General features: G+C 44.0%; 1 protein-coding gene across 3 annotated transcripts; it reads right to left on the bottom strand.

Moving 5' to 3' along the window:
* Positions 1–5,975: 5,975 nt before the first annotated feature.
* Positions 5,976–11,206, bottom strand: Npc2b (Niemann-Pick type C-2b). Of its 3 annotated transcripts, none has more exons than XR_012991635.1 (4): positions 11,173–11,206; positions 9,340–9,451; positions 8,786–9,125; positions 7,365–7,507 (listed from the first exon to the last, which is right to left on the bottom strand). XR_012991635.1 is itself a non-coding variant. In XM_076308347.1 (3 exons), exons 1-3 carry the CDS (start codon positions 8,862–8,864, stop codon positions 6,223–6,225), a joined length of 468 nt encoding a protein of 155 aa, XP_076164462.1. In that variant the 5' UTR covers positions 8,865–9,017; the 3' UTR covers positions 5,976–6,222. The 3 variants fall into 3 exon arrangements, 1 of the variants encoding a protein (XP_076164462.1); XR_012991634.1 differs by lacking the exon at positions 11,173–11,206 and adding an exon at positions 10,561–10,645; XM_076308347.1 differs by lacking the exons at positions 9,340–9,451; positions 11,173–11,206 and adding an exon at positions 5,976–6,306 and having other exon boundaries at positions 7,203–7,507; positions 8,786–9,017.
* Positions 11,207–11,806: the final 600 nt, after the last annotated feature.

Below are 11,806 nucleotides of genomic sequence, written 5' to 3'. Positions count from 1 at the left end.
AGGACCCGGTGAAATCCTCCTCTCGAGCTCTCGGAGATGTTTCTGTGATGAATCTTTGCGAGCTGCCGGAAGAACTTCGGTGGTGAGTCTTCGCGAGCTTTCGGGGGAGCTTCGATGGTGAATCTTCAGAAGCTTCTGAAGGAATCACAATAGTGAGTCTTCTTGAGATTTTTACAGAAGCTTCGATGAATCTATAAAAGATTCTAAAGACGAGAGCATCCCGAATCAAACTTTCGTCCCCTTCTGGACTTTCCCAGAGCCCAGATTTTTCTACCGTTTGCAAAAGGGTTGAGAATGTTCGTAGACCTGAGCTATCTCCTCCCTTATTGAAGCGCACCTCCCCGAAGCTTATCTGTGACGGAGGAAAAAAAAACCACTGCGGAGGATCTTCGATCGTGTCGGGTCGCCACAGATTTTCGGCTACCCGGTCTGGAATGGGTCCAAAGCAGGAGGCCACGGTAATGGCCGCTCGAAATCGATCCGAGCGAAGATTCAGCGAACGCAACACTATCGCTGGATCGTTCCCCGTCGATCGTGGAACAGTTCGCAGGACACCTAGGGATCGAGGGAGCGTTCGCGCGCTTTTATCGCGCGCAGCCTCCGGGCAAGTTTCGTGAGATTTTAACCGGGGTTACACTACCCCCTGTGGTTGTGAATTTCTGTTTGAATTTCCTTCAATGGGTATCACGTGTGCAAATTACGAGGAAGTGATAACAAAGCACGCGCGAACCGACGCAAACGAAACGCGCGATACGACTACTCGATGTGGTTCACCGTCACACGGGCGGTATCACTAAGGGGTTTCGTGGAAAGCGCGCGACGAGCAGCCTGACACGGCGCAGGTCTACACGACGGAGTAGACACGTGGTCCTCGACCGACGGCGGACGGCACACTGACGGAGAAGACGAGCAAACGGCGCGGCGACGGACGCGCAGCCAGCGAGCCTCCCGAGGAGGTGGCGGTGTCGGAGGAAAAGCCACGGGGTGGGGCGAAAGGGGCGCAAGGGGCTCGACGTGTACACCGTACACACCGTTGCACCCTCTCTCCACCTCGCCCCTCTCCAGTGCCACTTCGACGATGCTGGACCAAAAAGGGATGTTTGTCCTACGCGAAAGGACGCGCGATCGAATAATAGTCAACGCTGGTAAACAACTGACGAAACCGGACACTTTACGCGTGCGAGATCCCAACCCCCTTCTCCCTGTTCCATAATTCGAACTGACAATTCTGATTGTTAAAAGGTCTTGCGGATTTTTTTTCATTTTAGGAGCATTCCATCTTAACCTTAGGGTAGGTTGCAAATTCTGCACTTCACTCTATTCGATAATTCGACTGACGATTGTTAATGGGCCTTGTGGAATTTTTTTCCTCATTTTAGGAGCTATTCATGTTAACCTACGGGTGAGATGCAAATACTACCCCTAACTCTGTTCGATCATTTAAGTGGGATTAATCTACCCTGTAGATTTTTTTCAATTTTGGGATCGTTCCATCTTGAGCCCCACTCGACAATTGGAGTGGCGATTGTTAATAGGCCTTACGGACTTTTTTTCATTTTAGAAGCTTTCAACCAAATAACGAACACTATGACAATATATCTGTGAAGGAATTATAGAATTTTTAAATATTTGAATAAATGTTCATTCTTTGCGTTTCAGTCGGAAAAAATGAAATTTTATATCAGGAAGATAATTAATCTATTATTCTACTTTGGGAAGCCTTAATATATTAAATAATTTTTTGACATAATATTGATTTTCATATTCGGTTCAATTTTCACTCCAACGAAAGTTTCACATTTTTTGAAAAAAATAGGCATTTATTTTTATTTAGACATTAGTAACTGGAACTTCATTGATGCGAATTTCACGAGGTATAAATGGTTCACATGACCGGGTGGGTTAGCATAATACGAATCCACCGATTATCCTCACTACTCGTAACTTTTCGTTCTCGTTCAAATAAGCGGATTCGGTCGTATGTTTGGTTCCTTCCACGGATTAGAGCAATATTTCGATCTTTGTAAATATTTTTTCCATCCATTACCACTTCGGTTTCTTATTTTATTATTTCGATTAGTTCTTTCCAGTATCGTACAATTCGATAGAGAAACTGTCTCACAGACATCTTCGGGGTTTCAACTTTAAAAATTTTAAATCGTTACTAGAAATTATACTCTCTAAATACAGTTAAGTATATAATCGAGAAACTATTTCTCAGACAACAGAGTACAAATGTATTTCATTTTCATTTTCATTCGCACCAAATTTTCATGCAGTAGCACCAAATTTTCATACATCAGATTTTCAACTTGCATTTGTTAATGAAACTGTACATTAACCTGGTCATTCTCGACCCTATTTACTCGCATTTCTAAATGAAACTGTACATTATATACCGGATCCTACCCGACTTGAGAAACCGCATTTTATCCAATAATATACTTTACGATCCCGTAAATACACGTTTGTAACGATACGTGACATTTATTACAATTAAACGGCCCGGCGGAGTTAATTATTCGTTTTCTCGATCGCTCTGTTCCGATTACCGCGCCGATGGAAAAGATTCCGTGGAACGGAAATTCGATTCGATTCGCGTAGGATTGGTAACGATCGCGAGAATAACAGCCGGAGCGTGAGTCCGTGGCGGATCTCGGAAAACAATCGCGATAGCTACTTTGTACACGAAAGGTACGAGGTTCGCGCGAGTACGTCGCGTGTGTTTCCCTTCCGAATGGAATATTTTCCCCGTGTTCGAGGGTTTTCGCCGTCGTTCCATGTGCAAATATTCCCGAGAGAGGCAGAGGAGGAGCGTTTCTTCTCGAGAGATCAAATTCCATTCGTTCGTCGAAAATCGACGCTCGCGCGTTGAGCCTTTCGTTACCGAAGATAACTATAGTCGGTGGTACGAACGACTATGGTTACCTATTATTGCTTGTGTCGGTAAGTACGGTCACCTGTTGTCATCTGTGTTCACGATTATAGTTATCTATTATCGATTATATCAGTGAGTTTAGTCATCTGACGTCACTTGTGACGGCGAAACATAGTCATAGGTAGTCAGTTGTATCGGTGACTGTAGTCACCTTTTGTCAGTTGTAGTGGTGACTGCAATCACCTGTCGTCTCTTATAATTTTGTTTCACTGATTATCCAAAATATAGCACACATGAAACTTAATATTATTACAAACGTTTATTGATAATAAAGTCTCATTATTCGTTGATTACACGGTGACACGATTTTCGGTAAAATCGATGGTCTAATTTTAAAGTACCGTCGAATATTCAATTCCCAAAATTTTCCCCCAATTCTAGTACCAACTATAACCACAATCATACAGAATAAAACGGTATCCCAGTTTCTCGTTTCGGATAATCAGAACGGCCAGAATTGTGACAAACGTGAAGACACCTCTAACGGAAAGGAGCAGAACTAAAGTATCCGTAACTTCGTTAAAAAATACGTACGAACCCGTTGCAAACCTTTGTTACTATTCCGTTTAAAAATATTGCAAACAGCACCTATAAAAGTTGCAGACGACCCGTATCCTCTTTTTCTAGCTCGAGTCTCGATCAACCGTATATTCGCGGTCTTGTCGTATCAAAAGGGTTAAGAATTTATCCTAGGTGGTTTCAAGGGATTAAACTAATCACCGAAGGTTTTGCTCGATTCGAACAGGGGTTTCGATGGTAGTGTTCGAGTACTTGTCCGTGGATGAGTGCTTGCTTTCTGTTCGGCATCGAAGACGGTTTATAGCGGTTTAAGAGGGCCACCAGGAGGGATGAAAACGACGACGAAGGGTACAGGAGGGGGTGATACGGGGCAGAGCGAGGGAGAGATCGAAATAGGGTGAGAGACCTCCGGGCGAAAGAGGCGGACAAGGAAGCAGATGCTCTCCGACTCTGGTGTCACGGATCATGGTCATCTTAAAAGCTCCTGAAAGGCAGGAATGCCACTCGCGCTTTCTGAAAGCTATCTTTTCGACGAGGGAATGGCTTACTCGGGGCTGCGAGCGCACGTGTGTCACCCCTGCCGCGATTGCGTCTGCACGTGTAAAAACGCGAAAGGGGTATTCTTTTTTTTTCTCGGTCACGAAAGAACCACCCTCTCTTTTAGGAGGATAATGATTTTACTCATTGCGAGGAACCCCTGCTCGATAAAGGTGTACAACGACGACAAAGAGCTAATCACCGAATCCTTTGAGCTCGTACGTAAACGTATCCACGCTCGGTCGCCACCTGAATATCCGTTTTGCTCGGACCTCCTCTCTCTCTCCCCCCTGCCCATCCTTCTCACACTCTCACTCTCTCTCTCTCTCTCTCTCTCTGTACTTTTCTCTTACTCTCACTCCGACTGTATTCTTTTCTATCTGTCACTCTCACTCACACTGTACTTTCTTCTCTCTCTTCACACGTTTACTAACCTTATCTCGTTCTCACTTTTACTTTCCTTTTCTTTCTATCCTTCTCAATCTACTTATATCTTTCTCCTTTCCTCTCTCATTCTTACTCTTACGCTCTCACTCTCCTCTCTGTATCTCGCTCTTCTTTTCTCTCTATGGGTCCCGTCGAAATTAAATCTGTATTGCGATATCACGTCTCCCGCGACCGTCGATCCCAAACTTCTTTTTCGATAAAGCACAGGAGATCGATTGTTCTCTGCTTTCTTCTTTTTCGATTCGTTGCGCCTCCTTCGACCGGAAATCGAATTGTTCTCATCGACACGAATAAACTACTCCGCAGGAACGAACAACGTACAAATACGTTCTAACTCCGTTTACGCAAACCCGAGAGACAAGTAGCTCGCCCACTACGATTATTCTACATATTCCTTTTATTGTAAAATATGTACTTTTACTACAAAATATATTTCTTTTATTGTAAAAGCTTTATAATAGTTACAAGACGTAGCTACGAATTAGGTGCATTTTCAAATTCAGTCTCGACCTAATTTCAAACATATAGATCTTTCAATGTGTAATTATTGAGAATCACCATAATAATTTGATCACTCATTATAGTGTCGAATAGCGAGAAAATCGTTCGTCGATTCAATCTATTATGAAAAAGAAACTTTTTCTTCGATTCCACTTCTTTTTTTATCCTTTTGGACAAAATAGTTGAAAATTCGATATCTTTTCCAATCTTTCGGTTCTTTTTCGTCGCGTTGGAGTAGTCGGAATTATCGGCGTACGATGTTCGGTAAAGCGAATTCGATCATCGATGAAAAGTTATCGATCGGGTGTGCCCGTCGGTCGTAATTTAACTTTGGTAATTCGCGATGAAAACGGTAAGCGCGCGGGTTAAAACAAACGGATCGTCGTGTCGTCGACGCAGACAAAGATCGCAATTTATGAAAGTTGTCCCGTGTATGGTGAGCTTGGAAACTCGTTACGATCGGTGCACCGTCGTAAAGTCACGCTCACACCTGTGTAACACGCGACGTGGAGCGGATTTCAAACTCAACGCGATAAAAACCGTGCTCTCCGATCGCGAAATTAGAGGGATCCGCTTCGAAGAACTGGACGGGTAAAACGCAATGTACATACGTACTCGTCACTTTGAAAACCAGAACGAGAACTATTTTTTTTCCAGAAAATCGATCGACTCTACCCGGTTCAAGCCGAAGAATCTTCAAATTCGAGTGCGTCTTCGTGAGCGCGACCTCTGTATCGTCCGAGTGCTCGACGAATTTTCAGCGACTTCCGCGCGCGGCGGTAGCTGCCGACTTGGTCGAGTTCTCTACGTTATCGGCTCGGAGAAGCTTGGAGAAACAATTTGCGCTCCAACGTGCGGGAAAACGCGTTCCAGATAGGAGAAGATGAAACAATCTTCGTCGAGAACTCGATCGAGGAGATCTGTCGAAAGAGAAGGGGACTCGTCTACAATAAGAGCTCAAATCCAGCCGATCCGGTTGCTTCGTCTGGAATTAAAAACTGCAGAAAGAATGGATACACGTCCAAGACTGGTGTATCTATAAAAGTTGTCTTTATTCTTAATTACAATCGCGCGTACGTACTATATACTGATTAAGCTCGACGTTAGACACGAGACAACGCGGAACTCGTTCTATCCGCGGGAAAGATCGATTACCCGTAACGAACACTCCCACTTCCGCGTTTACCATCTTGTATAAAAAGTTTCGTATACAGAGAGACACAGTTTCGTAGCTTCTGGACGTCACATGGGTAGCTCTCCCGAGGATTTCGGGCAGCTTCTCATTTAGTGATCTTCGCAGGTACCTCGAAGCAGGCGATCGTGTAGTTCCCGTCCATCAGCGCGTAGTGGATGATCATGGAAATCTGCGAAGAGACGTGGGATTTTACTCATCGATTTTGCTCGGATCACCGCGAATCTCGGTGATTGTTTAGATCGATAGACATCGGAGAAAAATTTGTCGGAGAAATAAAATTCGCGTGCAACGTATTGCGAAATCCCGCAGCCTTTCGTCGTAAGCGATAACACCCGACGACGGTCGATTGACCCGCGCTCGTGTCGCGAATTACGACATTGTTATCTCAGACTAGTCATTACGATAAACTCTCGTTTATCATGCAGATAAGCCGACGCCCCGTAAGAGTCCTCTTGAAATTCGCGCGCCTCCGAGCGAACGTAAGAACTGCGTCGAATCAGGGATCGCTTCTCCGGAACTCGAATTTCACGATGAAAATCGAACCGAGAGAGTTCGATTAGGATTACGTGTCCGTCGAGAGCAACTAGTGTACGAGTGCACCGGACTATTTTTACACGCACGGAGGGTAATCAGAACTTTTTTTAGAACTTGAAGAGTGCCCGTGACTCTTTCGATGCGTTAGAAGAGTACCTGCCCATGACTATTTTAGACGTTGTAAGAGTGCTTATGACTCCTTTTATGCATTGGAAGAGTGTTCGTGACCCTTCTGCACGCTTGAAGAGGGCATATGACTGTTTCTACGCATTCGAAGGGGGCATATGACTTTTTCTAGGTGTTAGAAAAGTGCTCGTGTCTCTTTTACGCGTTTGAAATGTACTCATGACTCTTTTACGAGTTGGAAGAGAGCATATGATTCCTTCTACGTGTTAGAAGAGTACACATGACGCTTTTGTGCATTAGAAGAGTGCTCGTGACTCTTTCTACATGCTCAGAGAATGCTGATGACTCATTCTACGCGTTCGACACTACTCATACGATTCTTTCGACAATTCGACCAGTGCTCACCGTAGGGTATATCGGCAGTACGGTGAACTCCCGCTTGTAGGAGTACTCGGTGCCCTTTTTCAGTGAGCATCCAGCGGGACTGCCGTCCAAATTGAAAATGCTCTCGCAAGCACTCGTTCCATCTACGCCAACGAACGGCAGAGGCACACCGAGAACGGCGGCGTTCACCGAGTTCATCACATTATTAATATCACGGTCGGGCACAAATTTCTGCTCGACCGCGGGCGTTGTTCTGCGTTTCAGCTTGCATGGCGGGATCTCGCAGCCGGTTATCTTGACCAAATTCGCGTCCCCGTAAGGTTCTCCTGCGAAAGAATAAAATGTTAGTTCATCGAACATGTTGCGTAACTCGATTAAGAGCTGGACCGCTCTTTCGAGGACATACTGTAAACACGAAACGAGAGGCGTGTTTTGCAATACATCAGTGATGACGATACGATACGATCGGGTTCCTGTGCGTCAGCAACGATCACGATGTTACCCAGACGGAAAAAAAGAAATCGATTCGAGAATTCGTGGGAAACGTCGATCCGCGTTGCGTTTCGAATTGTACCTCATATATGAGAACACCTCGTTCAGAACTGACTCGCGTTGTTTGACCCTCGTGAAAGAAAAAACATTTATCTCGAAAGTGTGCACTCGACAGCTCACATATCGAAAAATATTTACTCGCGTTGCTCCTGGCTCGATCTTTGCCACGTGATTTGGGACACCTTGTACATCACCGTAGTCGTTCGAAGGTTACACAAGGAGTATCCTCGCGAAGGAAAAAACTTCTCGAAGATTTCAACACGAAAACTTATACATCGAAAATATTCTCGTACTCGTTGTTTTGACGTGTAGCTTCTACTTCGGGACACCCTGTACATCACCGTGGTCATTCAAAAATTACACACGAAATATCCCCATGAATGAAATATATTTTCGAAAATTTCTCAAAAATTCATACGCAACAGAAATATCGTCTTGCATCGTAATCGCTCTTGACGCGTAGTTCCTACTTCGGAACACCTTGTAGATCGTCATGGTAATTAGAGAATTTCACACAGAACGTCCCCTCAAATGGGAAAAATTCTCGAAACTTTCACCACGAAAGTTTCTATAAAAAAACTATTATCCTCGACAATCGTGATAATCGCTCTCGACGCGTAATTCGTATTTCAGGACACCTTGTAGAGCACCGGGGTCACAATGTTTCTTCCGCGTCGAGGATAACGCGGCGCGTTTCGCGACTGCGCAAAAATTCCGCGCGAGCTCACCGCCGACGAAAGTCCAACGCGAATTTACTCGCAAATTCACGCGACTATCTCCATCATCGGCGATAAACGGCAGCATGAAATCGTGCGCGCGCCATGTATACAATTAAACGTTAATCAATAGCAACCGATAATACCCCTCGCTGATGTTACATAAATGTACACAAAGAGAGTCGGGCTCTGAACGACCGAGAAACTTCGACCTCGCAGGCGTAAACACCGCGTAAACTTTCGCTCTCGGGCGTGGATCGGCGAGTACACGCGGATGATCACGACGAAAATCACGAGTATCTTCGGACGAGTCACGATTTCCACGTGTGTACCCACCGCTGCCGCACTTGTTGACTTGGGTAGCGTGGACCAGGGCGAGTAGAGCCGCGAAAACGAGAATCGTTTCCCTCAGCATCGTTAACGATCGAAAGTGCGTCGCGACGCGCGTCCTCGTTCAAGAGTCACTCGACAAATGGGTCCCCGGTTGTCCTCGCTCGCTCCAATCCGGTCCAAGTCCGACTCTGTACCGCCGGGCGCCGTGGGATGCAACGTTATGGCTGACCATTCGTCAAAGTTCACTTTAAATAGATTCCCTTTCCCCTGCGACCGAACGAGCAGCCAAGGGTGGGGGGAGAACGCGGGAGAAAAGCGAGCCACGCTTCGTGGAAGGGATATTCTGTAAATTCATGAAACCTCTCGCTCTGTATCACGGCGAAACGGACCGAACTCTGGATCACGTGCTCGCGATAGATCCGAGAGATCGTCACGGTGATCCACGATGAATGAAGAAAAGGGAACGATCGATTCGAAATCTTGATTGCAAGTCGCGCGTACGAATTTGTTACAAGAAGATGCATATAAATGGATTAGATTTTTACTAAAGGATTTACGGTTCGATGGTTTCGGTAGGTGTGTGTACGACTTTGTAGCGTACCACGGACTGGTGTTGCAGCGTACAGGGTGTATTTTTCCAGATCGACGAGGGTCTTCCACGGAGGTGATCTATTAGAGAAATACTAGATTGTTCAATAAGTTTTGTCGTTTGATAAAACCTTATCAGATATGTCACGCTTGTGAATAATTTGTAGGTCTTTCGAAAGACAACAATAAGTTTTATTGAACAACCTATTATTACGAAGGAAAGTCAGCTTTCGATGTTCGAAAAATAGGCTCTGATACATTTTTAAATTTATTACCTGATATGATTTTAAAACCAAGACGGATCCCGATAATGGAAGGGGACTGTCGAAGTACGAAATTTGTGAAACAAATTTAAAGATAATAATGACATTTCGCGTGACACATTACGAATTAAAAATCGCGAAACTCAAGGTGATGTCGAGGAATCTCGAAATCGTGATGTAGGTTTTGATGTCGATTTTATAAAGTTAAAATTAGATGGGCCATTTCAATACGAGAACGAAAAATATTTTTTGTACCTTTGATTCTTCGATAAGATCGAATCGGAATAAAATAGACACCCCATACATACTTCGACAGCAGAATAGAATATTAATCGTGGAGGGTTCAACCTTCGTACCCCAAAATGTCTTTTTCGAAATATTTTTTGTATCTTTGGTGTTTTTATGGGATTTTTCATGGTATCAAAATAAAATAGACACCTTGTATATATTTGTACCTAAAACCGATTGTAAGGAACCGTGGAAGAACGGTTCACATAGGGTAATGTCTCCCTCTGTTCCCGATTCCTTTAAATACACACTACTTTTTCAACGTGTCGAAACAAAACGGACACTCTGTAGACTCAATTTCTTTTTCCTCTCTTCCCGTAGAACGATAGACCACTCGATGGATGCAATAGAGAGATCTCCGCGCGCACGCGAGCGGCGAAAGTTCAAACCCGTGTGCCGCGGAATCTCGTTATCAGCTTCGAAATTGTTCGTTTCTTTCGTTAAACGAAGCACAGTGGTGCATTTGGTGCGAAAAAGTTGAACAAAAGTCGATTTGAAAAATTGTCCACAAGGTATACAATTTTTGCTGCACAAGATAATAAAATACACGAGGAAGAATACTCCAATGTTTTCCGGCTCAATATATTTTCGTAAAATACTGAATTATGTTCAAAGTTGTTTAATATTTTTAATGTTTACATATTGTAAAGTAGTTGTGTAAACGTTTTTCCACAGTAGTGTCTTTCTTCCTCACGTAAGTGTGTACCATCCAGTGAATATTTTTGCATTTATTTCCTGGAACGAGATCAATGATTCAGATATTTTTCTGCGATTGCACAACATTGTTAACGATCGTGTTACACTTATCTGCGAGTACACGATTTTTCCAGTCACGTTACACACTGCAAAAAAGTGTATCGCAATTATTAATATATATAAAAAATTAATTCTTTCTAAAAGTGTTCGTAGAAATTGCAAAAAAAAACAATGAAAAATACACAATCAGTAACACTGAAAATTAAAAATATAGTTTCATACTCTATTACCAAAGAACAAATCTTACCCCTTGAACGCCCTATATTTAGGGTTTTTTTTATTTCGGTAAAAAAACAATTTTTAACGTAAAAGGATCGAAGATCCAAACTTTGAAATACTTTTTGTTTGTTCGTCCGAATTTGAGAGATCAAAGTTATCGTATGAAAATAAATTTTACAATACTTTATCCAGCTTTCAACGCCTCGCCATGACCTATGTGCATGCGCGCTGCGCTCACAGAACGCACCACTCTCATAATTGAGCGCTCACGCTTACAGATTCCGCCATCGACCATGGTGGTGCTTCGAGTTTCACTTCTTTTTTCAACGACTACTCAGTTTTAACTCGAAAGCGGGCGAAACCGACGCGACCGAACGGAAATCAAACAAACGAGTAGCGCGGCGGTCGCGTAGAACAAAGAGCCGGAAATTAACAACACTATCTCACTCCTCTGGCCCTCCTACAAATGAAATTCATTGTTTCCACTTGCGTGGATGACCTCCGATTAATGCTCATAAACGCGACGCGGCCGGACGTTGCAATCGGCTCCTGTCACCGATTTCTGTGTCCTTTCGGTTCTTTCCAGTCGTTTCGAATTATACCAACCTTTTTACTCCTTCTCTCAGCCCGATCGATCTCGTGAATACTCACAACCTTCGTTGGACCCCCCCCCCCCCCCAACCCTGTCGAGAAACCTTGTAAAATTTCGCTGGAAATCGCGTTACCGCGAGACGTAAACAAAAAGCAACGACGACAGCACATGTTCGTTGCACCGGCTCGTTGTGTTAACGCGCGAACCTATCGACATGATTTTGTAAATAATATTCTACTCGCGCGTAAACCAGACTATCTCACGTATTTCTTCCGTCTCTTGCAGAGTAGCCTGGAAACAAACACGATTAACGAATTA

The sequence above is a fragment of the Ptiloglossa arizonensis genome, chromosome 4, assembly GCF_051014685.1.
Source record: "Ptiloglossa arizonensis isolate GNS036 chromosome 4, iyPtiAriz1_principal, whole genome shotgun sequence".
NCBI lineage: Eukaryota > Metazoa > Arthropoda > Insecta > Hymenoptera > Colletidae > Ptiloglossa > Ptiloglossa arizonensis.
This window is presented reverse-complemented; position numbering and strand designations above follow the sequence as displayed.

Coding starts and splice junctions, on each gene's coding strand:
- Npc2b (XM_076308347.1), bottom strand. CDS start 8,864: ATGCTGAGGGAAACGATTCTCGTTTTCGCGGCTCTACTCGCCCTGGTC. Junction 7,508..8,785: donor AGTCAACAAGTGCGGCAGCG/GTGGGTACACAC, acceptor ATTCTTTCGCAG/GAGAACCTTACGGGGACGCG. Junction 6,307..7,202: donor TACTGCCGATATACCCTACG/GTGAGCACTGGT, acceptor GTCTCTTCGCAG/ATTTCCATGATCATCCACTA.